The sequence below is a fragment of the Orycteropus afer genome, unplaced genomic scaffold (genome assembly GCF_000298275.1).
Source record: "Orycteropus afer afer isolate SDZICR_OR568_19922 unplaced genomic scaffold, OryAfe1.0 scaffold00501, whole genome shotgun sequence".
Classification (NCBI taxonomy): Eukaryota; Metazoa; Chordata; class Mammalia; order Tubulidentata; family Orycteropodidae; genus Orycteropus; species Orycteropus afer.
The window spans coordinates 327582-355565 of NW_006922088.1; the positions used below are offsets into that span (position 1 = coordinate 327582).

The 27984-nt window shown below is 45.6% G+C and overlaps 1 protein-coding gene across 1 annotated transcript; it reads right to left on the reverse strand.

Moving 5' to 3' along the window:
* Window positions 1–1051: 1051 nt before the first annotated feature.
* On the reverse strand, window positions 1052–27790 carry CPA2 (carboxypeptidase A2). The gene is made up of 11 exons (XM_007955394.2): window positions 27726–27790; window positions 25053–25134; window positions 23981–24115; window positions 23236–23331; window positions 21362–21463; window positions 18989–19087; window positions 17552–17662; window positions 16379–16469; window positions 14199–14398; window positions 11811–11895; window positions 1052–1266 (listed from the first exon to the last, which is right to left on the reverse strand). The coding sequence occupies exons 1-11, from the start codon at window positions 27788–27790 to the stop codon at window positions 1052–1054; spliced, it is 1281 nt and encodes a 426-aa protein (XP_007953585.1).
* Between the last annotated feature and the right edge of the window lie 194 nt (window positions 27791–27984).

Genomic DNA, 27984 nt, shown 5'->3' on the forward strand with positions numbered 1-27984 from the left:
TGTGGACACCACCAAGGGTCATGGTTGGGAGTTGTGGAGCTGGGCTTTCTGTCTCCTCTTCCTCCCTCAGGGCTCTTGTCTTTCCAACACTGAAACTGTCCCCTACACCCACCCTGTCCCCACAAAGGCTGGGCTCTACTTCACTGAGAGAGATGTCAGCTTTGAAGCCAGTAACAAGATAAACTAAGACCCAGATCGGCAAGAGATATGAAGATAAAGAATCAAATACTGTACCCACGAAAAACCATCAACATGAAAAAAAAAATCTAAACCCTGAATGGAAGTGAATGTCTACAGAGAAACTGTGTGGGGTTTAAGATACTGACTTCATGGGCCCACCAGGCAAGGGGTGTCATTTGTTTGGTCCCTACTAGTTTTTACAATGCAAGAAATGGAAAAGCAAAAGGTAGCAATTGGGACTAGAGAAACCAGCCCCTGGAACAATGCCTGGCCCAGGGCAGCTGCTTAATTAGCAAATGAAATGCCTAAGGCAGTTGACTACTAACCAGAAGGCTGGCAGTTCAAACCCACCAGTGACTCCTCGGAAGGAGAAGATCAGGCAACCTACTTCTGTAGAGATACTGTCTTGGAAACCCAAGGAGGGGTCGCTATTAGTAGGACCTGACTCAACGGCAGTGAATTTGGGTTTTTTTTTTTTTGTCAAGTCCCTTTCTAGCTCTAAACCAAAATCAAACCAATAGCCCACTGAGTTGTGATTAGTTTGTAACTCATGGCGACCCCAGGTGTTGGAGTAGAACTGTGCTCCAAAGGGTTTCCAATGCTATGACCCTTCAGAAGCAGATTTCTAGAGCTTTCTTCCAAGGTGCCTCTGGATGGATTTGAACTGCCAACCCTTCCATTAGTAGTCAAGTACCTAACCATTTACAATACCCAGGGACTTCTAGCTCCAAAGGCTACACTGTTACGATGAAGGGGTAGAAGACAGTGGTTGCTGTGTTTCAGGACAGCATTAACAGAAGAAATGATGCTCCCAGATCAGGATTAGAAATAGAAACAATCACAATGCAACTCTTCTTCAAACCAAAGAGATTTAATGGTGTTTACTCCCTGGAGTATCCGTAGAGATACTGTCTCGCACATGCTCCATGATTGTGTTTAGGCCACACCAGGTCTCTTCTGCTGTGGGCAAGATCTGGTTGGCTGGCAGCAGGAAGCCATAGCGACCTGTGTCTCTCAGTTCAAAGGCAAATGAGTATTTGATGCCATAGTCATAGGCCCAGTCAATGCTTCCACCACTGGCTTGGTCTGAAGGGCAAAGGAAAATAGAGTTTGGTTATGCTATGCCCACTGGCCCCTCACAGCCACATAACCTCTGTATTCAATTCCACTATTATCAAAGATAAGTCAGACCCTTATGTTGGTGCACCACAAGAGTAGGGACAGTTTAGTAGGGGATCATGTTTATGAAAAAATACAGGAGTGATTTGGAAAGCAAAAGGTGTCCTTCAAATAGACACTCTACTTAGCCTTCCTTCAGTACTCTTGGGAGGCCCTGGCTTCACCCACCCATTTGGAACCTTGACTGCTCTCCTAATTGACATCTCTGCACCTTCAAGGAAAGAGCTCTGGTGGTGTAGTGAGTAAGGCATTTTGGCTGCTAACCAAAAGGCTGGTGGTTCAAACCCACCAGCTTCTCCATGGGAGGAAGATGGGGCAATCTACTTCTGTAAAGATTTACAGCCTTGGAAACCCAATGGGGGTCACTATGAGTCAGAATTGACTCAGCGGCAGTGAGTGGGCCCCTTCAGGAGGCCACACCACTTCCGGAAGTCCTTCTCTAAATGAGTGCTAGGCTTACCTATTGTTTTCTCTAGCGGAAGAGGAGGGATCACAAATGCAGTAGAAGGTTTGGCCCCCGCCCTCAGGGGACTTTCAGCACAGGATAGGGGAGGCTCTACTCTGATATTGAATAACATGCCCAGCACCATTGCATGATGGGTTAAACCAATACAGCAATGTGCACCTGAGATATGTGTCACCGCTGACATGACAGATGATGAAGGAAGGTGGCATCAGCCTACAAAGGCCTGGAGCAATCATGACTTGGAAGAGCTGAGCAATACACTGGCTCTGAGGCCCCTCCCATGGAGGGCAGGTGAAGGGCATGGCTGGGGCAGATGTTAGAAACCAAGTAGTACCTAAGAACACAGCTGGGCAAAGAGGAAAACCAAGGAGGCTGTACCTGGGAAAAATAGGGCCAGTGGTTAATACTGTGAATTAATCCTGTGAATGTCTGGGATACGGTCCTTGCTTTCACCCACAGCAGCTACAGGAAAAAATCCAAAACCAAACCCACTGCCATCGAGTCGATTCCGACTAGCAACCCCCATTGGGTTTCTGAGGTGGTAAATATTTACAGAAGTAGATTGCCAGTCCTCCTTCCAGAGTGGCTGGTGGGTCTGAACCACCAACCTTCTGGTCAGCAGTCAATTACCCTAGGCACTGCGCCACCAGGGTTCCTGGTAAATAACAAACACTGAATGGTTGCTGACTTGAACTGAATCTGCCCTGGGTACCAAAAGTACTTGGACCTTTCATGCAGCTATACGGCATAGCAGATCCTACTGAGAGGTCTACACCCACAGCCACTGAGTTGATTCCGACTCACAGTGACCCTCATAGGGTTTCCAAGGTTGTAAATCTTTATGGAAGCAGACCGTCTATCTTTCTCCCACCATCCTTTTGGTTAGCAGTTGAATGCCTGACCACGGTGCCATCAGAGAGGTCTATGTTGTTGTTGTTGCTGTTGTTGTTGTTGTTGTTATGTGCTGTCAAGTCGGACCTGACTCACAGCAACCACTCCTTGGGTTTTCAAGGCAGAATCACCACAGAAGTAGATTGCCCAACCTTCCTCCCAAGGTCTCTGTTGTTGTTGTTATGTGCTGTCGAGTCGGACCCGACTCATAGCGACCCCTCCTTGGGTTTCCAAGGCAGTATCACTACGGAAGTAGATTGCCCCATCCTCCTTCTGAGAGAGGTCTCTAGTGGGTAGAATACTGACTTCAGACTGAATCCAAACTCTGCAAATCATTAGCTATGTGGCCTAAAACATATGACTAACCTCTCCGAGCCCCAACTTGCTTATCTTTCAAATAGGGATAATGATACTATTTCTTTCACAGAGCAGTAAGAATTCAACAGGAAACAGAATGATTGTGGGTTAGAACACTTGTTGAATGCTTACCAAATGTGCTAGGGACGGTGCTGAACACTTGCTACTCGATTTATTTCATCTCAGTCAGGAGAGAGATATTAATATTGCCATTTTACAGACAAAGAAACTGAGATTCAGAGAGATTAAGTGAAAGAGCTAGCACAATGTGTGTGGAGCAGGCATTCAAGATGGTATTATGAGTGTAGCTATCATTATGGATACAAGACTAGGATCCCATCAGAAAGGCTGGGCCACATAAAGGATCAGAGGTGTCTGGAAGAGAGCAGTTCACTAGGAAACAATCAACATTCATGTGGGGCTTTAGAGTTAGTGGACACTCGTGTTCTACATTCTATGCTTGGAACCTCTTGATGACCCATGTCACAGATGAAGAAACTAAGGAAAGATGAATGGTCTCCCCAAGGTTATTTGGTCCAAAGTGGCAGAGCTGTAACTCAAACCCTCTGTCCCCAAGGTCTGAGTTTTTCCCCCTACCTCTCCTGGACCAAACATTGCCTGTGCAGCTCCTCCAAGCCCTTCCTGACTAGAAGCTGCACAGAAGTGTCTCAGCCACCACAGAAGCCCAGCCACCTCTTGGGTGGAGTGAGAAGGCAGGTTCAGCCCTGAGCTGCATACCAGCCTGGGCCAGGAGGCAAAAAGGACTTAATTGAGACTGAGGCAGTGCTTCTCCAGGCTGAGATGACCCTGGATAACAGAGTCAGCCAAGGGCACGGCTGCAGCCCGAACCTGCTCAACCATGCACGGTCACCCTCCGAAGAGCACACGGCAAACCCTGTTGCTAATCTGAGATTTTGCTTGTTACGAAATAACTCAGTTCCCTCACTTGTCTGTGACCTTACCCAAGGATGACATAGTAAACCTTGGCCTTTCCAGGTCTACCTTGTTTGTAAAACCTCCAGATACCAAAGCCAGTGGCCGTGGGGTTGACTCCAGCTCACGGCGATGCCATGTGTGTCAGAATAGAAATGTGCTCATAGGGTTTTCAATGGCTGGTTTTCAAGAAATAGATCGCCAGGCCTCTCTTACCTCTGGTTGGTCTCAATCTCCCAACCTTTTGAGGTTAATGATTTGCACCACCCAGGGACACTGCCCCCACATATTGTTATTAATAAGTAAGTGCTCTCGAGTCAGGATAGCGATCCCATGTACAACAAAATGAAACACTGCCTTAGTCCTACACCATCCTCACATCATTGTTATGCTTGAGCCCATTGGTACAGCCACTGTGTCAATCCATCTCATTGAGGGCCTTCCCCTCTTTTGCTGACTGTCTGTTCTACCCAACGTATCCTTCTCCTGAGACTGGTCCCTCCTGATAACATGTCCAAAATTCATGAGCTGGCCTTGTCACCCTTGCTTTAAAGAAACATTCAGGTTGAACTTTTTCCAAGACAGATTTGTTTGTCCTTCTGATAGCCCATGGTATACACAATATTCTTTGCCAACACCACAATCCAAGTGCATCAATTCTTCTATGGTCTCCCTTCCTTACTCACTGTGCAGTTCTCACAAGCATGTGAGACTACTGAAATTTCCCTGGCTTGGGTCAGGCGCACCTTAGACTTCAAAGTGGCATCTTCACTCTAAAACACTTTAAAGAAATCTTTTGCAGTAGATTTGCCCAGTGCAATACAGTATCTGATTTCTTGACTGTTGCTTCCTTGGGCGTTGATTGTGCATCCAAGTAAATGAAATCTTTGACAAATTCAATCTTTTCTCCATTTATCATGATGTTGCTTATTGGTTCAGTTATAAGGATTTTGGTTTTCTTGATGTTGAGATGTAATCCATACTGAAGACTGTAGTCTTTGATCTTCATCAGTAAGTGCTTCAAGCCCTCTTCACTTTCAGCAAGCAAGGTTGTACCATTTGCATATCACAGGTTGCTAATGAGTCTTCCTCCCATGCTCCCAGCCCTCCTCTTTGTATCCTCTAGCTTCTCAGATGATTTGCTCAGCATACAGACTGAATAAGTATACTGAAAGGATACAACTCTGACACATCCCTTTCCTGCTTTTAGACCATGCAGTATCCCCCTTGTTCTGCATGAATGACTGCCTCTTGGTCTAGGTACAGATTCCTCATGAGCACAATTAAGTGTGCTGGAATTTCCATTCTTTGCAATGTTGTCCATAACTTGTTATGATCCACACAGTTGAATGCCTTTGCATAGTCAATAAAACACAAGTAAACATCTTTCTGGTATTCTTTGCTTTCAGCCAAGATCCATCTGACATCAGCAATGATATCCCTCATTCCATGCCCTCTTTTAAATCCAGCTTAAATTTCTGACAGTTTCCTGCTACAACCATTTTTGAATTATCTTCAGCAAAATTTTATTTGCATGTGATATTAATGATACTGTTCAATAATGTCTGCATTCTGTTGGGTCACCTTTCTCTGGAATGAACACACATATGGATATCTTTCAGTCAGTTGGCCAAGTAGCTGTTTTCCAAATTTCTTGGCATAGATAAGTGAGGGCTGCCAGCACTGCACCCATTTGTTGAAACATCTCAATGGGTATTCTGTTAGTTCCTGGAGCCTTGCTTTTTTGTTGTTCCCAGTTCTTGCCTCCAGAAAAAAAGTGTTTAAAAACTAGGCTCCTTAGACTAAAATGAACAGTACCACATGTGAGGATCTTGTGGGTGCCATCCTGCTAACATTCTGGACTCTGTCCTATGCTCCAAGGCTGACAACCAGAGAAGGACATGGACCCCTCAGCCCGAAGCTGTCATCATGGTCTCAGGCTTGGATGAGGTCTCCCCCTTCCTCCACATTCATGGGTTTCCCTCAATGAAGTAGAAGACATCCTACATGGACTATGGTGAAAAAGGTCTGGGTGACTGTAAGCCAATCAGCCTTCCCAGAAAATGTAACAATTCCTGAAAAATCAGTAGCAGGAACTACAAAGCTGTTCTTTCCATGTGGTAATCTTGCCTCTTGGGAATATACTCCCAAGAGAGAATCTAAAAGGAAAGGGAACTTATACAAAGATGTTCAGAGCAGCACTATTTAGCAAAAGGCTGAAACAGTCTAAAGGCACAATAATTGTATTGTTGTTGTTGTTAGGTGCCATCGGGTCATCCTCAATATAGGGATATAGCTATATAATGGAATATGAAATACCTCGACTATAAATACAGGAAATGACATTAACTGAAAAAAGCTGGCCACAAAATAGGCACAAACGTTGATTATTACTAGATAAATGTATTTGTGCTCATTGACAAAAACCATGAATGAATAAAAGTGAGAAAAAAAACAATGATCATTGCGATCTTTATTTTTCTATAAAGTTTTTTAAATGCATCATTATAGCCAAATAATAGCAATAATCGGGGTGGGGGGGAGGGCAAAAAGGAACCTTTATGACGGGTAATTATACCAGATCAGTAGTTTCTGCACTTCCTTTAAGTGACCCAGTAGGTGCTATGGATATGGTGTGTAAAACATTTCTCCTCTGCTCTCCAAGACTCCACTGAGCAAGCCACAGCTAACATGTATGCATTCCCACAGCTCCTCAACCCCACCCACCTGCAGGTGTAGCAACAGCTGGGCCCACAGCATGTCTGAAGACTCATTCTTCTTGATCAAGCCTAATCTGCCCATCTATGCCCACCTCTGCCCATCTCTGTTCACATCTATTCTACTCTGCCCATCTCTGTCTGCTCTGTCCATCTCTGTCCACCTATACCCATCTGAACCTACCTTGGCCTATCTCTCCCCATCTCTGCCTGCCTCTACCCACCTCTTCCCACCTCTGCCCACTTCTGAATGGGGAGGCCAGTCCTCCCTGACTTTGGAACTATTACTTCACTGATGATTTCATCTTTCTCCTTTACTGTCCACCTCTTCCTCTCAATTAGTTCTCTCCCACCATCAATAAGTACATCTCATATCTCAAAAAACAACCCTTCCATTCCTGTCTTGCCCCTTCCCCTCTCGTCCAGGCTCCTTGAAAGACTAGTCTCTGACCTCCTTCCCTCCATACACACCTCTAGCTGTCCTCAGCACTCTCCTGAAACTGCTCAGGTTACTGGTTATAATCCAATGGAAAACCTTCTGGCCTTGTCTTCCTTGGCTTCTCCATGGTTTTCATCATTGTTAACCACTGCTGCCTTTTTAACAATTGCTCCTCCCCTGGCATCTGAAATCCAGGTTCTCTGCCTCTCTGGCTGGCCCTGATGTGTCTCCCTCCCTCCTTGTAACCCTGCCTGGCACCTTGTCCCCCCTCCACCCAGCACCCTTCTCACTCCAATATTCTCATGCTCTTCCCTCCCAACCACCTTCCCTGTGCTAACTACTCCCAAAACTGTCTGCAGACCCAGAGCCATGCTGCCCAGCACCTGCTGGACACCTCACTTGAATACCAAGCCCCTTGTTACAGACTGAATTGTGTTCTCCAAAAATATGTGTTCCTAGCTCCTACACCTTATAATCCCATTTGAGAATGGGTTTTCTTTGTTATGTTAATGAGACAGCATTAGTTTAGGGTGTGTTTTGAGTCAATTCTTTTGAGATATAAAAAGAACAGATTAGGTAGACAAGCAAAATGATCAGGTATAGATAGGCAAAAGGGAATATACCCTTGACCATATATATAAATGTGGCAGACGATATTTCTACATACGTATTTGTACGTGCTATAAGAATGTCCGTATATATAATAGAGCTAATGGGAAAAGTTATGATAACTTTTTAGTCACAGCCAAACACCTTGAGGGAGTGAGTCACTAGGCCTGAGGGCTGGGAACGATGGTCACAGGGGACATCAAGTTCAATTGGCAAAACATACTAGGCAAAAACATTATTCTACAACCTGCTTTGGTGAGTAGTGACTAGAGTCTCAAAAACTTGCAAGTGGCCACCTAAGATGCAACAACTGGTCTCTCTTCATCCGGAACAAAGAAGAGTGAAGAAAATCAAAGACACATGGAAACAATTAGTCCAGAGACTAGTTGATCATGGGATCCTCAGCCTACAGCCTACATGACCCTGAGACCAGAAGAACTAGATGGTGCCCAGCTGCTACTGCCAACCACTTGGCAAGGGATCAGTACAGGAGATCCTGGACAGAGTGGGAGAAAAATGTGGAACAAAACTCAAAACTCTTTAAAAAAAAAAAAAAGAGCAGGCTTACTGGTCTGACAGAGACTGGTAAAACCTTCAAGACTATGGCCCAAGTCACCCTTCAGGCTTGGAATTAAACTTACTTCCATGGCTTAACTTTTAGCCAAACAACAGGCCTACAAGGTAAAAACAACACCAGGTAAGTACACACCTTAGAACAATCAACCATGGGAGATCAGAAGGGTAGCATTTGCACATGGAGATAGCTCAGAGGGCAGAAATGCACAGGAAAGAAGGACACAGGGAAAAGGTAACCACAGGGAGGGAGTGGGAAGGGCCGATAGGTTGTGGGGATTGCAATCAATGTCATGAAACAAAATGTGTATGAGCTGCTGTAAGGAAAATGAATTTGCTCTGTAAACTTTCACCCAAATCAAAATAAATATTTTTTTTAAATCACAATAAATAATTAAAAAAAAAAGATTGGGCATAGAGAAGCAGTAGAAATGGGGAAGGAGAGACAATGTCACACCACATAAAGATCACCAAGGAGCTGAGGAATAGAAACTGAAGAGACAAGGACTTTCCTCCTGAGCCAACAGACAGACAGAAAGCCTTCCCCTGAAGCCAGCACCCTGAATTCAGACTTCTAGCCTCCTATCATGGATCGAATTGTGTCCCCAAAAAATATATGTCAACTTGGCTGGGCCATGATTCCCAGTGGCTTGGCAGTTACATAATGATATAATTTGGCAGTTACGTAATGATGTAATCATCCCCTATGATGTGATCTCACGTGATCAGCAAACCAGTTGTAAAGGGTAAACTTTCACACAAGTCACAATAAAAAGTTTCAAAACTTTTAAAAATAAATCAGTTGTAAGGGGATTAGGGTGGGACGCAATACCCTTACTCAGGTCACAGCCCTGACCCGATGTAAAGGGAGTTTCCCTGGGGTGTGGCCTGCATTACTTTTTAATCCTACAAGAGCTCAAAGGAGACAGAACTGAGCAGAGAAGGAGGGACCTCAGTACCACCAAGAAAGAAAAGCTGGGAGCAGAGTGGGTCCTCTGGATCCGGGGTTCCTGTGCTGAGAACCTGATGGACACAGGGGAAGACTGATGCTAGGACACATGGAGATCTCCAAGGAATGCTGGGCCCACAGATGCTGCAAGGGGACAAGAGCTGCCCCTACAACCATCAGAGAGAGAAAGCCTCCCCTAGAGCAGCTGCCCTGGATTTGGACTTCTAGCCTCGAAACTGTGAGAGAATAAATTTCTCTTGGCTAAAGTCTGGTAGTGTAGTGCCTAAGGCACTTGACGGCTAACCAGAAGGTTGGCTGTTCAAACCCACCAGCCACTCCTTGGAAGGAAGATGGGGCAATCTACTTCCGTAGTGATACTGCCTCAGAAACCCAAGCAGGGGTCGCTATGAGTTGGGTCTGACTCGACGGCACATAGCAACAACAACAACAAAAGCCACCCACTTGTGGTATTCCTGAGCAGCCGTAGGTAACCAAGACATCCCACAATCTCAATCCGTCTGGAACTGAGCTCTTATCCTTCCCACCCCACCCCTTTCACCTCCCTGAAGCCTCTCTCTCAGTTCGTGGCACCACACAATGCCCTTCCATGGGAAACCCCACATGCAGGCAGTGACAGCACCACAAGTACCTGCCCCGATCCTCATGGCACTGCCCTGGTGCGAGCTGTCGCCATCACCTGAGCTCCTCTCGGGGGGTGCCTCTGCTTCCAGCCCACCCTCACTCCCTCACTGCTCTGCTGAAAACTATCCAGCCGCTTCCAGAATCCTCTGGTTAAATTCTAAACTCCTGAACATGGCACACGATGCCTCCACTCCCACACTCCTCCCCTTATGCACACTCCCCCAGCCCACTCAGCCTTTCCAAAGCCCATCACGCACTTTCACGCTTCTGTGTGTTTGCAAGTGCTGCTAACTAGCCAGGATGCTCCGGCCCTTCTTCCCTTCCCTAACTCCATGGTGGTCAGGACCTTCCAAACTCTGCCCTTCTCCCATACGACGCTTTCAACTGTCTCTGCCCCTGTCAAATCTTCTCAACTTTCTAGTACTTTTGTACCATGTAGAGTCTACTACTGCACATACATAGCAAATCTCATTGGTTTTTCTGTTTACCTCCACATTAAACAGCGAGTTCTTTGTGAGATCACTTTGTCTCCATATTTGGCATGTTTAGCACACGGTGCTTTGTTCTGCTGTGTGCCATCAAGTCAATTTCCACTCACGGCAATGCCATGTGACAGAGTAGAACGGCCTCATAATAGATGCTTAATAAGTGTATTGAAACTGAATGGGTTCTACCAGAGGCGTTTATTTCCAAAGGATGCTTGGACATGGGAGTACGAGGGAACTCTGCGGATTCAACTGTGGGTTCCTGAGTTCCTGGCTTTGTCTCTAAGGAAGGGATTGTGCCTTTGGGAAGGAGCTGTGGTGCCACAGTAGTCAAGTGCTTGACTGCTAACCAAAAGGTCAGTTCAAACCCAACACCACCCCACAGAGAAAGATACAGCAGTCTGCTCCCATAAAGATCACAAGCTTGGAAACCCTATGGGGCAGTTCATCTCTGCACAGGGTCTCTGTGAGTTGGAACTGACAGGACGGCAATGGTTTGCATTTTTGTGTATGTGTGCTTTTGGGCAAAGTCCCTGGGCAGTGCAAACAGTTAACACGCTTCATTCCTAGACAAAAAGGTTAGTGGTTCAAGTCCAACCAGAGGCCCCTTGGAAGAAAGGCCTGGCAATCCACTTCTGAAAATCAAAGTCAATTCAAAAGCAACTACCATCAACAGCAACAACAAAAACCCTAAAGGAGCACAGTTCACACACGTGGTCACCGTGAGTCAGAATCGACTTGAGAAAACTGCTTTGCTTTTTGGTCAGGTGACTTTGGGGGATTCGGAATCCGCATGGGGGAGCATTAGGGCTCCTGCAGCGGCAGCAGTTTCCTGTTCATATCCCGATCCACTGCTATCCTAGGAGAAGGGAATCTCAGATGGTCTGACAGCAGACAGACCAGACTTACCGCTGACTGTGCCCTCATTCCTGACTGTTGTCCTCGTCTCCCACACTCTGAATACACAAACATCTGCCACAGAGTCTATCCACTGCACCATCTGGGTCCTCCTAGAGTCACACCCCAGGCACAGACCATGGATACCCAGGGAATGAGCCCTCTCAGCCAGGGAAGGGCAAGTAGATAAAGGAGCATGAGTTTGAGCCAGGTGTTGGTAAGGGCACATTTCCAGGCAAAGAGACTCCGAAGAGAGTGGGCCCTAAGGATCTGGACAAGGAGAGCAGCAAGCACAAAATCCAAACATCTAGGAAGTTCTTTGTTCTAGATATCACCCAGTAGTATCTCCTGGAGGAGACCGCGCCTGGCTAAGGGAAAGTGGAGAAGGCTGCGGTCCAGGCAGGAGGGCCTACCCTTTCATATCAACAGACACCCATGGTGCCTTCCATCCTAGTGGGTCATTTGTAAAACTTCCAGCACATTAGATACTTACAGATGACTGAGCAGATAGGTCCCACTTTGTAATTGGTGCCATACAGGTTTGTCAATGAGTTGGCAGCCTTTTGGGCCACTTTGTTCTAGAGTGAGAGAACCAAGGAGAATAGATGGATAGTGTTGTCTCTTGAGAACACGAATGCCAGCAGAATGTATAATGGGACAGTCTGGTTAACCGGACTCCGACTCATTGAGTCTTAATACAACACCTTCTCATTTCATTTTCACTAAGAAGTATGTACAAGTTCACTTTTCTTGGTTTTGAAAATGCAACATAAAGACTCGAGTTGTTTCTCTGAACATCCAGGTACAATAAATATGCCAGAGTCATTATTTTGCCACCAGCTCTCCTTGTTCAAAATTGTGGGTAGAAACAGGATGAATATTAGAGGCTACGGAGGATGTATACTGACCCCAGGATGTACCTGGGAAGTTGATTTTTTTTTTACTAGAATCCTACATTGGCTTATTTCCCTGTAACTGTCTCTTTTTCCAAGAAGTGGAGCTCAGCAAAATATTTTCCGTTATTTGAGGGTTCCAACTTTGACTGATTGAGGCTTTACTGTCCTTGCTAGGGATAAATGTAAGGTCTTGAACTTGGGTCCAAGAAAACAACTATACAATTACCAGATGGGGGAAGCCTGGCTCAGCAGCATCCCTGAAGAGCCTGGGGGTTTCAGCTGTCAATGAGCCCAACATGAGTCAACGGCACAGAGCTACTGCCAAAAAACTAATGTGACCCTGGACTGCACGAGCAGAAATGCTCTAGATGAGGGCAGTAATGGTCACACGTGGCTCCAAGCTTGTTAACCCACAGCACAAGGTTTACATTCACCGCGGGGAGCCAGCCTTGACGAACACAAAGCAAGTCCGGAAAACAGCAACCAGAATGGTGAGGGAGCTTGGGGCCATACTGTGAATACTTGAAGGAACTAGGGGTGTTTAACAGGGTTAAGAGGTTTAATAGAGTTAAGAGATGGTTCAATGGCAGAATCCTCGTCTCCCATACAGGAGACCTGGGTTCGAGTCCCTGCCAATGCCCCTCCAGGGCAGCCACCACCACCTGTCTGCCAGCGGAGGCCTGCCTGCTGCCGTGATGCGGAACGGGTTTCAGAGGAGCTTCCAGTCTAAGACTGCCTAGAAAGAAAGAGCTGGCAATCTACTTCTGAAAAATCAGTCTGTGAAAACGCTACAGGTTACAACAGTCTGACCCCATTGGACACGGGTTCACCATGAGTCAGGGGATGCCAAGAGCAGCTAACAAGCTGGGACAAGGAAAGATCTAGGGGAGGCAGGTTACAGGTTTTCAAGTAGGAATGGATTTACCTTTCAAAGGGAAATACACTTGCTCTCTGGAGCCAGAGGGCTGGCAGGTAGAAACGATAGGTTTTGGCTCTCTGTAGAGGAAGAACTCCAACAATTAAACCTGCCCCAGTATGAAACATGCCTCCTTGGAGGCAGGAAACGGTCCCTTTTTGAGGTATTCAACCATCAGCTAGATTATTATATGGCAGGTTTGAGCATCAGATTGAGATAACTTAAGGTTATCTAGGTCCACTTCAAATACCTTTAGGTTACCTCCAACCATGAACTTCTTTTTCTGTCATTTAACCTTGAGTGACAATACTCACCATCAAAACCCTGAAAACTGCCCTATTGTGCTAAAATCCAACTGAAGACATGGAAGAGAGATCTGGATTGGAATAATTAACTCCATTTCTGTCTAGGGAGACGCTGACAATATCTATTTGAAGGCAGCATTGACCAAAAAGCCCCACCTGAGGGCTTACCCCTAACATACAGGTTTCAAAAACCAAGCCTAAAAGCCTAACTGGAAATATTGGCACATACTCTTGGGCTGGGGGCAGCTCTTGCTCAATTGTCAGCAGCCCCTGAGATGTTACCACTTTACCTAAGGTCACCACACGTCTTCCTACAGTTGGAACAGGAAAGATAGTAGAAGGCACCAAGTTAGGGAAGCAAACCAAAAGAATCAAGAAGATTCTAGGTGAGGAGCAGGGATGGCGCATTGGTTAGCATAAGCATCTGACTACAGATCCAAGAGCCTCAGATCCAATCCAAATGGCTATTTCCTAAGCAATAGAAAGCACATCCCAGGAACTGATGGTCTAATCAGGCTCCTGCTCACCCAGATTAAGGCAACAATAATTTCATGAATTCTATTTCCCAAGGAAACATAATTTAGGAGAGTTCATAACCAGTCTTTTGCCTGCATCACAGTCTTCTCAACGGTTAGACTTCTCATTCATATTTGTAACCTATCACTTGTACATCTCAACCCCAGAACCTAACTTTATGACTAAAACATAGTCATCCACACAAGGAACATTTGCTGTGGAACTGAAATGAAGTTTTAAGAACTCACCAGCTCATCAAAGTCATCTGAGTTGGAGCATGTGTACCCGTAAGGGAACATCAGCAGCTGGGAATAGCTGTGGAGGGTAATGAAGGCCTTGATGTTTCCATGAGTCTTGATGAAGTCCACAATGGATTTCACTTCAGCTTCAGAGTTGGCACTGGGTCCGTGGTAGGAATCAGAGCAAGGGTTGTCACTGGCACCAGGTCCTGACGGGAATGCAGAAGATGCCCAGTGAGAACAGAGAGCTTAACGGGCTGTTGCACGGAGGCAGTGACCACACATCATTCAGTTCCTCCTCTGGAATTTGCAGTAAGACTGTCATTACCTAAGATCAAGTCACTACCTAGGACATAGTGAAGACCTACATAAAGTGATTCTGGCCTTCTCTCTTCTTTAAAGAAATATAGTTCCTCTGTATGACAGAAAGGGCTATCAAACTAATCATCTTCTCTCTTTGGAAGTCACTGAAGAAAAGCTAGATTTAACATTATAGATGGAATTCTTACACTGGTGGAAGTGTAGCAAGTTCATGTCTCAAATCACTTCCAATTCTTAGAGTAGTAGATTCTGATCGTATGCACTCTGTACCTCTAAGGTGCAAAGCCACAAATGCAAGGAACGTCTGACACCCTTTCTACAGTGAAGAAATCACAACCACATGTGCCAACAAAGCCACCCTTAGGGTGGTGGGGCTCTCGGCCTAAATTCTCCAGCAACCAGAGTTGCTCATGACCAGGGGAATGAGTCCATTGCAGGCCTGGCTGGGGCTGTGTATGATACAGGTTCTGGAGGGGCCAACCAGGGACTGGCATTCCCCAGGATCTCAAGTGGTATCAACATTGGAGACACAACCTTTCTCACCTTATTTAGTTATTATTTTAGAGGAATAAAAACGTTTCAGGGGAAATTCTGACATTGAATCACTAGTTATTAGTCAATATTTGGATCTGATGTTTTGATTTTTTCTCCCCTACACCAAAAAACATATATATATATATATATTGTAAAGGCAACGAATGCAGTTGCCACTCATTCATACCCTGTCCCAATTCCCTGATGTGTTCTTATCAGTCCTAATTTTTTAAAAAAAATCAATGGAAACAGAACAAACAATGGAAATTATGTGAATGCTGGCATATTATGAAAACTGTCACCCACGTCACGGAACAATTTGTATAAAAATTGTTAAACGGGAACTTGATATGCTGTGTAAACTTGTCAGAAAGACACAACAAAATATTATTTTTTAAAAAAAAAACAAAAACAGTTGTCACAGAGATGATTCTGACTCATGACAACCCACGTGTTTCAGAGACGAACTGCACTCTCCCAGGTTTTCAACGGCTATGATCTTGTGGGATTAGATCACCAGGCTTTTCTTCTGAGGTGTCTCTGGGTGGATTCGAACCTCCTGGAACTTCCTACATTTCAGTTAGCAGCTGAGCGCTTAACTGTTGGGGCCACCCAGGGACATGTCTTGGCTCCATGCCACTCATTAATTCATTTTACAATTACTTAGTGCCTGTCTTCTGCTGTTTCAGACACTGTGCTGGAATACTGCAGGGAAAAAGACACAACTCTTAACCTGTTACCGCAGCCTAGTAAGGAAAACAAAATTTCAATTTTGAGATTAGTGACAGAGAGAGGTTTTAAAAGATGGTGCTGGAAAGCTCAAAGCAGGCCCCTCGCCAGCCTGCCACTGAGCTCTGAACAGTTAGAGCTGCAAGTCACCAAAGCCAGGGCAGCAAGCTAGTATTTTATCTTTGAATCTATTCTGAAAATCAATGTTTTAATCCTATTTGTAATTCTTTTTCGTTTTCTTTCTCGAAACATCCACAGATGATGTAATGCTTCTCCTCTAAGCAGATCCTCACGCCCCCTAGTGGTTGGTTCCGGGCTTCGGGAAGCCTCCCGCCATTGCGCAAAGCCTGGCTCCTGCAGCTCAGAAGCCCAGCCAGAGCCTGGCTACAGCTAGTGGGAAAACCAAGATGTGAGGCGAAATTTATTAAATGCTGCTCAGAGCTCTGTGACAGTGCTGCGCGCCTGTGAAAAGACTTAAGTGTTTCTCAAATAGGTTTTTAAATGGCTTGGATCCTGAATGGGCTTTGCAGGCTGACAGCGCTGCAGAGAGAGGCAATTGCCATAGCGAGGTGGCCAGACAATGGTCTGACAGGCCCTGCGCTCACCTCCAAAATCTGCGTCCCAGTTCCGGTTAGGATCCACACCCACGCAGTAGCTGCCAGGGACCCTGGACCGGGTCTTCCGCCACATCCGATTCTTTAAAATGCAGGGGGAAAGAAAGCTGGTCATTCTGCCTGATGTGAAGGTCCCTTTAGAATTCTGGTAATTTCTCTAGTGCCCTCCTGCGAAGGCCTCTTTAGAAATGTGCTGGTGTCCCCTGGCTCAGAGGTGCGATTAGTCCTTAATCCTGGGTTCTGCCTGGAGGCCCCAGGCGTCCCAACAAGTGAGGATAGTCCCTCATCTCCTGAAATGAATACCTGCCAAACCGTGTCCCATAACACACCAGTGTGTTCCACGTTAACCAAAACATAAAAAAAAAAAAAAAATAGGGAGAGGGTGGGGAGGGCTGTGAGAGAATATTTTGGGGAAACATGGGGCTCAATAGGCTAACTTACTTCAGAACTTCGAAGAATTTTTAATGCTTTATTGCTTTTTATGAACCCCCAAGAGAAGGCTCCAGTGGGTGGGAGTCCTCTGACTTAACTTTGGAGCCCTTTATTCCTAGGGTCTCTCGTGGGACTGGGATTGGTATTAATACAAGTTCTTTTGAAAAATATTCAGCTAGTCATCTCTCTCAAAAAATAAACTTGAAGCTCTGAATCACTTTGAACGTTCGTGGGGTCACGTTGGCGACAATGGGGTTTTGTAATGAGATTGCAAAGAAAGAAAAACAGCATAACTCTTTTTCGTGCTATTACAGAGGATTTCGTCTACAGATTGTGAGGAAAACATTAGATGCATCAGACTGCCTCCCTAAATCCTGCAATCTAATTGTCAGCAGGTAGCATCCGCCTCCTCTTTTCTATCAATCCTGCCACGAAAACACAGAGATAATTGGAACAAATCTCCTAGGTGACTCACCGTGAGTACTGAGCTCTAATAGCCTGGCAGAACCGCCGAAATGGGGTCTGACCGAGGCGACATGGAAAGCCACCGTGTGCTGGGGTAAGAGGTGATTATCAGCCCCGCTAGATACCTCGATTCAGGCCCACTATTGGGAGAGGAGGCATTCCGTTCCGGCTAAATCAAGAACAGATAGATTCCTTTCATTTTGTTTTTTGATACTCCTGCACAGCTCCCTAAATCCTTATTGAAGAAGAGAAAAAGTCCTGGCTTACTGTAGTTTGAGAGAACACATATCCGTCAGGATTTGTGACCGGCAGCAGGAAGATATCCATTGTGTCCAAAATGGAAGTGACGGAAGGATCATTTCCGTAATCAGAGGCAATCTGAGCAAAGATGACACACACACGTCAATCTCAACACTCGCCTTTTGTCAGGGAACAAAGGAGCATATTAGGGCAACATGGTTCGTTTTTTCCCCCAAATGTGTCCTAGAGATCACAGTGTTGGTGAACAGGAAGGCCCCAGGTATAATGCAGTCCAGCCCCTGCAGGGCTAACAATGTTTTAATACGTGACCGTCTACACTTTTACTTCTGGTCTGAATAATTCACTAATATTAAATACAAATCAAATACCAAACCAGGTATCTCTTGTCAGCTGTCTCTCAAAAGCAATAGCACTCTTCCTATGACTATGGTGGTGTATGTGGTCTATGGAGATCTTTGATTCCATTCAGGTGACCTAGGAACCCAGCCAGGAAAGGTTTTAATTTGCCTTCATCACCACACAGGGTAGCTTTCCAAAAGAACTCACAACCAACATCTGATGACTGAAATACACCAGGACTTTTCTAAAGATACAGAGAACTGGTAGAATTCCATTTGGGGAATTATATTTTCCCTTGCGATCCATTGCTATGGAGTTGAAGTTTCTGCTGGATTAAAATTTATTCATTTCCTGTACTCAGCCATCCTAAGGCATTATTATTCAACTGTTAAATATCCATTTCATAATACCCTCAAGGTGCGCATTTTAATTGAAGGGAAAAATGTATCAGTCGGTATGCACGTGGTGGCACATGCTTGAATGATCTGAAGTGGACTGGTTGCCTTGGCTCATGAATTACCATCCTGATTGATACAGTGTCATTTCTTAATTACTTAAGAAATACCAGACGAGGTCACACCCAGCCCCATGTCCTGGCTCCAATCCCGAGGGACATGTTGAAAAAGAGGTATTGCTACACTCTAACTTCAAAATCCAATTGGGGAAATTTTCAGAACAAGCCAAACATCCTTAACTGATTCCACTTTGCCTGCGGAGGTCAAAGTGGACTCTTCCTGTACCTGTGTCTGTCTGTCGCCTGACCCCTTCTTGATTGTATCAGTTTTTAGCACCTTAAGTCTTAGCCCTCAGTGTTCCCGGCAGCAAAGTAATTTTTCTCAAGTCTGTTCTCAAGCAGAAATCCCAGGTCCCCACTCGCCATGTTTTTCATCTCTTCTAGCTCACTCTTTTAAGAGCACATGCAGTGGTGGGCCCAGGGGGGAGTGCCAGGGAACTGGGGGGGGGGGGGGGGGGACGCTCAAAAAGTTGGCTGGAACAGTTTCCCAACTGTGTGACAGACAGCTTGGGCTGAGTGGGCTACTGTGTGGTTAGGTAGGTCCTGACCCCGAAAAGAGACAATTATCCAGGAATTTTAGGCAAAATGACCTTATTTGCGGTCCACAGTGCTGTCGCTTGTGTAACCCATTCGCGAGCATGGATCCCTGCGTCCAGCCAGATGGCGGGCTTGTCCCCTCCGGTGCTGAACTGCAAAAGATGCGTGGAAAAGTGAACGGCTCCCCCGCGACGGCCACTCCAGCCCGTCCCCACCCTGCCCTCCAGCCCCCCTTTCTGCGCTTAATGTGACAGAACTGGGCAGTGATGTTGCAGGTTAATTCTCATTTTCAGTGACTTTTTTTTTCTTTTTGGTCTTCTTTCATGGAAGCATGGATGCAGACACACAAGACGGGCAGCAAACTTCTTCCGATGTTTGAAAAAAAATCTTTGCAGATAATGTAATGGCATGAAAATACATTCATCATAAGTTGCAAACAGAAAGTAAGAGGTTACTGAATAGTATGATGTCATTCTTATTTTTAAAAAAATACATGTATATATGCACATACATAACACATAGCTCTGGTAGCATAGTGGCTAAGTCACTTGCCTGCTAACTAGATGGCTGGCGGTTCAAATCCACCAGCCACTCCTCGGAAGGAAGGTTGGGCAATCCTACTTCCGTAGTTATACTGCCTCGGAAACCCAAGGAGGGGTCGCTATGAGTCGGGGTCGACTCGACGGCACATAACAACAACAACAACAACTGGTTTATTAAGGGAGAGGCCAGGAGGAAGGAAGAGAAGGAAAAAGAAAAAAGAGAAAGAAAAAATATATATAGAAAAATAAAAAACAAAATGTTAATAGCTACTATCCCATGGTCGTTGGATTAGAATTACGCCACGCCCCCTCTCCCTTTTTGTTAACTTCTCTATGTTCCAAATTTATGCAATGATTCTATTATAAAAATAATTTTGTAATAAAAATATTTATGCTAACCTATTGAGTCCTTCATAAAAACAGCCTGGCAGGCTCTAGCGAGGCTTCCCAGACTTTAAATTTTATGACCAAACTGACTTGGTCTTCTTTGGAACACTGACTTTGCCAATTGGATCATAAATGAGGAGGAAAAGATAACGTTTGCACCATCAACTTCTATCTCTGCACAACATTCCAAACATAGCAGATAAGGTAAATGAGAGGGTTTCCAGGGTTTGGGATGCGAAGGTTTTGTGCATTTATTCTCACAAGCGCTCAAACGTAAAATCAGGCAAGTTTCAAAAACAAACACAAACCCTTCTCAACCCCAAACGGTCCCGCAGAAGGGAAGGCCAGGAAAATCCAGAGGCGGGGAGAACCTAGGGGTTGGTGACGCAGTTGTAGAAGAAATAGGAAAGAGAAAATAGGAAGGAGAGTCCTAAGCATTAGCAGACGTGCCCCGATGTCAAGTAGGCAAAAAAAAAAAAAAAAAAAATCTGTCCCAGTGAGTCAGCCACATTTCCAAATTTAGCAGACTTGTGACATTTACCTCCCCCCCTCCACCCTTAAACTCTTTCTAGGAAAGCTGGGAAAATAATTTCCACTGTGGTTCAGGGCAAGGTGAAGCAGCTCAAAATTATCAGCACTAAAACTGTTAGCGGTTACTGAAGTCAAACTTGAACGTTTTTTTCACTGAGCACTTAACAAATGAAAACTTTAAAGCAAAAATACCCCCTTCAGACTGATTTGCACCAAACAGCAATTTAATTTAGCGATCTGCCTTGAGCATTGCGCTTTTTTTTTTAAGAATTATCTATGTGGGACAAAACTGACGACAGCGACTCACGTTAGGGAATTCCCGGCTGCAGCGAGATTATTAGGTTCATGGGGGAGGAAGAATTCAGAAAAAAAAAAAGGGTTGAGGATGGCCGCCCAACTTGAATAACGTAACCCTTGTCACTAAATTGGAAGAAATCGGTGACTTTGTGCATGTTCTGTTACGTGTATTCCCAACTACAACAATAACAAAAACAAATCAAAAGTGCCTTCATTTCAGGGCATTCGCTTTGGCGGCCCGGTGGCCTGTCATCCAAGACAGTGCAAGAATTTCTTGAAGACACAGCTCAGTCAGGTACTCAGAGCGCTTTTTGCCCCCTCTTTTGGTTAATTAAAAAGAAAGAAAGAAAACAAAGAGGGCAAGAAAAAGAAAAGGGCAGGACGGCCCCCCTGGCTAACGGCACTTGCCCCCCGCCCGCCCGGGCTCCCTGCGAGCGAGCCCCTCACGGTGTGGCGCTCACTCACCCGCAGACCTGCGTCAGCCTGCGGGAAACCAGAAACCCGGAAAAGGGGGTGGGGGTGGGGGGAAGAGGAATGCGCAAAACCGGCAGAGACCGGTTGGGGGTTGGGGGAGGGTCGCTCTGCTGGCCGAGCCCGGACCCACACCGTCTGCGTAGCGGGACTCTAGAAGCCTCGGAAGGAAAGCTGTCGCTGCCCGGGTCGGTGTACCTTCAGCACGTTCATGGGCCGATTTTGAAAAGAATAGCCAATCTTCACTTTGCTCACGAGAGCAGGGTACTCAGCCACGAGGTGATCCATTTCTTGGGAAATCTAAAAGGTTTTCAATGAATACATAGGTATGTTTACATACATAAAAGGATGCATCTGTTAGTTAACTTTTTCTTGCCGCCATTTCCATTCCCTGGGGAGAAAGTGGAGCGGCAGCCGGGCGGATGCTGCAGGATTGGGATGTCCCTATCGAAGCTGAGAGTTGATGAGTCATCGCGTCTGCACGGGCTGCACAGGGAGGCGCCATTTTGCGGCCGCTCTTTGCAGTTTAGTGCCTCCGCAAAATGGCCGCTCCCTCGCTTGCCCGTGGGTTTCCTCCAGCCCAGCAATGGCAAGCAGCTACTCCTGCCACAAAGCCCTTCGCACTCACAATCAGAGGAACCAAGTGGTAGTAACACACAAAACAGTGCCTGTAGAGGCGGGCGCTCCACAATGCAACGAGGCCACTCGGGCCAGGGGACAAAAGGGCGTCTGCCTTGAGGCACTTGAGTCCCCGGCGCTCCTCGGGCGCCTATTTTCAAGGCTAATTGAAATTCTGTGCATCAGGGGCGCCCAAGCTGTGTCCATTGCTGGGATTGAGGCCTATCTGGGTGTGTCTGGTGAGTTAACGGAATGAAAACAGCTTTTTGTCAGTGTTTTCTCTCCATGGGGCATAGGCGCCATGTTGTGGGACCAGGCAAAGGACGGAGCTCATCTTGTTTTCTTTACTTCCTTTTCTCCTTGGCCTTTGGATACTGTTCCATAATGCCTTATCGGAAACCCCGGGTTATACGGATTTGTAGCTCAGAATTTTGGAAGGATTTTAGAAAAGTTATGGGAAACATATAGTGTATATTAGACGTGCAGCATTGCTCAATCGTAAACCCATTCATATTTCTGGCAATGAAACAAATAAGTAGCATGTCCGTTCAGGTCAGATTTTGCCCCCAAATGCGTTCAGATCAGGTCAGGTTCTGCCACCAAATAAATGAGAAAAAACTGTTCTCAGAGCACTTTGCAATTTAGAATCACTGACTTAGGAGCTCTGTAGTTACAAGATGTAGAAGAGAGTTGTGGCATCTGCTCCTATAAAGATGTAAAGCGTTGGAAAATCAGTGGGGCAGTTCTATGCTAGGAGTCAGGATTGACCCCAGGACAGTGAGTGGGTTTACCTTCAAGATGTCTTCTAGGGTTCTTTTCTACTTCCCCCACTCTACTCGACCTTTCACCCACCCCTCAAAATCAATGTAACTAAGCCCTGATGGGCCCCCAAAGGGGCAAACCCAGCACTGCCCAGGTGCCCAGATGGCAGCACGTGACTCAAGTAGAGGAAGGGGGCATTCTTCACAAAACTCATTCTGACAGAAGAAACTGCACAAGGCTTTGGCACAAAGTCTTGATGCTCTGGGCAGGCTGGGAGACATGCCTTTGGCTGGAAATCAGAAGGGTCAAGGTGGCCTCTGATCCCATTCTCAATGGCAGCCAGGAAAACAGAGCTTTCAAATGGCTTTGTGGAGGGCCTGGGGCAGACATCAGTAAGGAGGCCTTAGGGAAAAAGCAGGAGCAAGAGGGCTATTTGCATGCGGCTCGGGTGGCCTGGACACTTCCAGGATGGCCAGGTGGCTGTAAGATGAGCAACTGGGCTTCAGGTTCTGCAGGAAACGAGGCATGAAGCCAGTGACACTGACAGAAAACTGTGAAATCCTAGGGAAACTTGGAGAAGTTAGGAAATAAGATGGGAATACTGTCTAGGTCGTTAGTTACCAGTGGGTGTCTAGGCCATGTCATGGGAGGAGAGCGTGACCCATCTCTGATGTTCATTTTGAAACACTTACCTCCTCCAGGCTGTGGTAGGCCCCAAAGTTGTAGTTCCCATTTCGTTCTCTTCTCCGATTAAATAGCATTTCTTCGTTCTCTTTATCCAACAGAACCTAAGACAAATCATTTATACCCAGGATTAATTTCTAGCAATGCAATTCAGTGTACAATCATGAAAGAAATGGTGGCATTCGGGTCCCCAGTGCCAGGCTTTCCTTTTCCTGTCCTGTGGGCTGTGGGGTCATGCCTTTCCCTTACTCTGACAGAGCCCTGGACAAACTTTGGGGAGCTATGGCAAGAAAAGTCCCTTGATCCCAAAGGGGATGGGACATTAATCTGGCCAGGCAGATGCTGTAGATGAGGAGGACAGTCAGTCCCATGGTGGGCTTGCAGGCACAGGGAGTAACGTGGCCTTGTCTTACGGCTCATCCCACCTTTCTGGAAACTCAGGACCAAGAGTAACCTCCAGTTAAGTAAATAGGAGCTGCTTGTCTCTACGTTGCCTCACACCCTGTAGATTGCACTTTCTATCCCGTGCTAGGGCCTCTCCTTTGCTCTTTCCCTTATTTTTTTTTGTTAACCATATCCACTTGTGCCCAATGCAAAAGGGAGAGGGACAGTCCCTCCCTGTCCACCCTGCAGGAGTAGCCCACCCTCTGGGACAGCCCTAGCGGCATATACAGGTCCTTGCCCTACCAGGGAGCACCCAAGGAGACAAGACTTTCCATTCATGTGGACCAAGATGATCTGTGGGATGTTTACCTGGACATCTTCAATCATAATGGAATAGGCAATTCCCTGGGACTCCAAGAAAACTTTGACTGCCTGGAGGCTGACAAAGGGAACCCGGACATGGACTGGCTGCCCTGGGTTGTTGGGTGATTTCCAGAAATCAAGCTGAAAGGGATAAAAGGCCAAGCCAAGGCAATGAGTGGATTATTCTAGGCAAAAGGAGAGTTGAACACTGATATGTTTCAAGAAATCAGTTTGTATCTAGTCTATCTTGAGCCCCCTAAGACCAGATCACTGTGGAATCCCTAAGATGTTGCAACAGAAGTTTTTAAATATCCAAGCATCAGCAGATGTCTTACATTGTTTTCCCTCAGTGGCAGAAGGAAAAGATTATTTAAAACTATGGCAGTGTTTTGCAAAAGCTGGCATTCAAGTGATCCAAGTCATTTCATAACAGGATATTAATACTAAATTCCGAGGAGTGGCTGGTGGGTTTGAACCACCGGCCTTCTGGTTAGCAGTCAAATGCCTTAGGCACTACGCCACCAGAGCTCCCATAAATTATATTGTTGTTGTTGTTGTTGTTATGTGCCGTCGAGTCGCCCCGACTCATAGCGACCCCTCCTTGGGTTTCCGAGGCAGTATCACTACGGAAGTAGGATTGCCCAACCTTCCTTCCGAGGAGTGGCTGGTGGGTTTGAACTGCCAGCCTTCTGGTTAGCAGTCAAGTGCTTTAGCCACTATGCTACCAGAGCTCCTATAAATTATATTAGGAGGGAAATAATGAATTAAAGGTGTTCACAGTTTTTCAAAGTAGCTTTCACATTTGACCTCTTTTCGTTCTGACAGTAAACCTATGAGAGAGGTGAATGGTGTATTTACCTACATTTTACTGCATGGAAAAGTGAGACATATGGAAGGTAGATGACTTGTTCAGTGTCACGCAGTTGGGACCAGTGCCTTGTGATCCCATCTCCATGAGTTAGCATTTAATGATAAGCCAGAGGAGATGAGATGTAGTCTAATGTAAGGCTGTCAATTACTGAGTGTAACAGTTGAGAATTTCCTCTTGGAAGTAAAGACCCCCCACCAGGACAAATACCTGAAGATGTTCTTCAGCCTCCAGTTCCACCAGGTTTTTTATTTGTTCTTCATTCCTTGGTATGATCTCAAGAACTTGATCTCTAAAGAATATTGAGCCACAGTCATGACCTTAAAACAAAACCTAGACACTGATTCCTGTTACTTTCTGCTCCAGTTGGTCTCCACATGTAAGAAGTTACTGCAGCAGTCAAGCTCTTGGTGACAATCCAGAAACTAATAAATAGTATGCTGACCCACACCCCCAGAAGGAGGAGTTGATGGAAATGGCTTTATTTTCCCCAAGGAAGTATTATCTAGATAATAATTAAGAGGTGTACCAGCTCCTAGCAGGAAGCTTGCCATTAAAGTTGTCTTTCCTTTGGCTGATGATTATTTGTCAGATAACACCTGCTGCTCATAAAGCATTGACTTTTAATACATGTCCGTTCCTGCTTTTCAGAAATAAGTTGAAAAAGTGAAATAATTAGTTTGGTGCTTACAAAGGGAATCAAATTCACATCTGAATAGACCTAGGAGCTTTCGTTTTGTTTTTTGGTTGTGGGTTTTTTTCTTTCGTTTTGTTTTTAATCAATTGCTGAAGCATCAGAGTTCCACCTCCAAATCCTATTTGTGCAGCCCAAAACTAGTGTACAGCTAGGGACAGTTGGGACCTGGACAGAGCATGGTGTGTCTCTCTTGGCATGTGCACATGCATGCACACACACACACAATGGGAAATAAAGACTATCTTGGACAACATGATGGTGCCTTCGTGGCACAATGGTTAAGTGCTTGGCTGCTAACCCAAAAGTCAAGGGTTCGAACCCACCAGCTACTCAGTGAGAGAGAAGACCTGGTAATCTACTCCTCCAAAGATAATCAGCCTAGGAAACCCTGTGGGGCAGCTCTACTCTATCCTATAGGGTCGCTCGGAGATGGAATCAGTTTGATAGCATGCAACAACAACAGCACACCTTGGCAGAGTCCCTGGGTGGCACACATGGTTCAGCACTTGGCTACTAAGTAAAAGGTTGTTGATTAGAACCTACCCAGAGACACCTTGAAAGAAAGGCCTGGTGATCTGGTTTCAAAAGGTCACAGCCTTGGGAACCCTATGGAGCATGGTTCTACACTGCAACACATGTGGTCACCATGAGTTGGAATTGCATTGAAGGCAACTGGTTTAGGACACCTTGGCAAGAAAAAGAAGTTTCAAAACAAGTACTTGCATATCCTTAGAGAAGGATTGAGCAGTATAGCTGAATTCTTAGAGCCTTTTCCTTGGTGACAGGTTCCTCCTCTATTCCTTTATCCAAAGCAGACTGACTTTCCCAGTCACTGCAATGGGGAAGGAAATTGGTATGAGGAGTCATATGCAAGGGCCAGAATCAAAGTCTTTAAAAACCCAGCCCCAGGCAATCGCCAGTGAACTAGTGGACTGCAGTGCTTTTGAATGTGAAATCTTAAAGGCTCTCCTGCCTCCAATATCCACCTGTTACAAATGTGCTGAAAGTCTTCTGTGTGAGCCTCATTCCTTGTGGGTAATACATGACCATTCCCGTGAGTCCCCTTTTAAAATGGGAAGACCCTGGGGAAAGCAAGATATTAGGCTAATGTTTCCTGGTGCGTGCTCTAAGGAATAGTAGCCCATTTGAGTTGCTCTGCAAAAAAAGGGGGGGGAGGGACTTGGTAATTTAAAAAATAATAATTGCATAAATGCTGCAACCTGGATCCCCTCTCATAGATTTATAATGCACACTGATTTAGTAAAAGTTCCTAGAAATTCTATCATTTTTTTAAACCCTAAGATTCCCAAATTTATCTGCCCAGAGTAATTAATTTGACCACTCACTTTTTTGGACACAAGTTACTTGACCACTTCATTTGTTCCCTGGAATACTCAGTAAGAAAGCTCCCTAGAGCCTTTCAAAGAATCTTGGAACCTAAGTACGGTGGATTAAGAATGGCTCCTCATCCTGGGCCTTACAAAACCACTGTAGAAGAAGTTGGGCTAAAATCTGCAGCCCTGGTCCTCCCAACCTCATCAAGTTCTACCACCTGGGCTCTAGCTCTAAAGACAGGGGCAAGGATTGACATGGAGGATAGAGCCCAGAAAGGTGAAGAAGAAGAGATGGGAGAGTAACCTTCAAGTGACCGAGTAACTTGATTTTCACTGTCTATTAATCCTACATTCTCTTCATTGGACTAAAACATGATTCAGGACAGCGAGAAATAGGGCTATATGTGTTTAGTTTCCTTTTCTTTTTTTTCCCCCCCTTTAAATATCATTCATCTTTTTTTTTTGATCACCCCACTACTGTTATCCCCACCAGTCCCCACCTCGCCCATTTCTAAGAGTTGTTGTTGGGTGCCATTCAGTCAACTCCAACTCATAAGGACTCCAGGGGACAGAGTAAAACTGCCTCATAGGGTCTTACTGTTATTATTATTGTAATCTTTACAAAAGCAGATCACCAAGTCTTCCTCCTGTGGAGCCAATGAGTGGGTTCGAAACAGCAACCTTTTAACTATTCATGCCACCAGCGCTGCTTCAAACTAAGAGAATTTCTCTGGAAATGCTAAACATTTAGATCCACTGTTCTGCAACCATCAAGTGAAAATTTCAGATTTATGGAGCCCAACCATGAATCAGGTCAGCAAAACTCAAACAGGACCAGAAATTACAACTTACCCCACAAATGTTTCCCGACAGTAGATATGCCCCAAAAGGGCACCAAGAAACAGGATCAACCTCATGGCTGAGGGATTTTCCAGAGTTGTGAATTCAGAGTCCTTCCTGAACTTTATTTATAGGGACACACGGCTGACCCATTGGCCCTCTGAGAACTCAAGTGAATTCCCACATGGTAAAGTTCCCACCTGCATATTAGACGTTCAAGGTTACAGACACCACCTGTGTGGTATCACCAACCCTCACATTTTCCATTTCT

Excerpts from the sequence above, each read along its gene's own strand:
- CPA2 (XM_007955394.2), bottom strand. The coding sequence starts at position 27,790 with ATGAGGTTGATCCTGTTTCTTGGTGCCCTTTTGGGGCATATCTACTGT. Across the intron at positions 23,332-23,980 it reads TTATGATTGAAGATGTCCAG|GTTCTGTTGGATAAAGAGAA; the intron begins GTAAACATCCCA and ends GATTTGTCTTAG. Across the intron at positions 14,399-16,378 it reads CTGGGACGCAGATTTTGGAG|GACCTGGTGCCAGTGACAAC; the intron begins GTGAGCGCAGGG and ends CATTCCCGTCAG.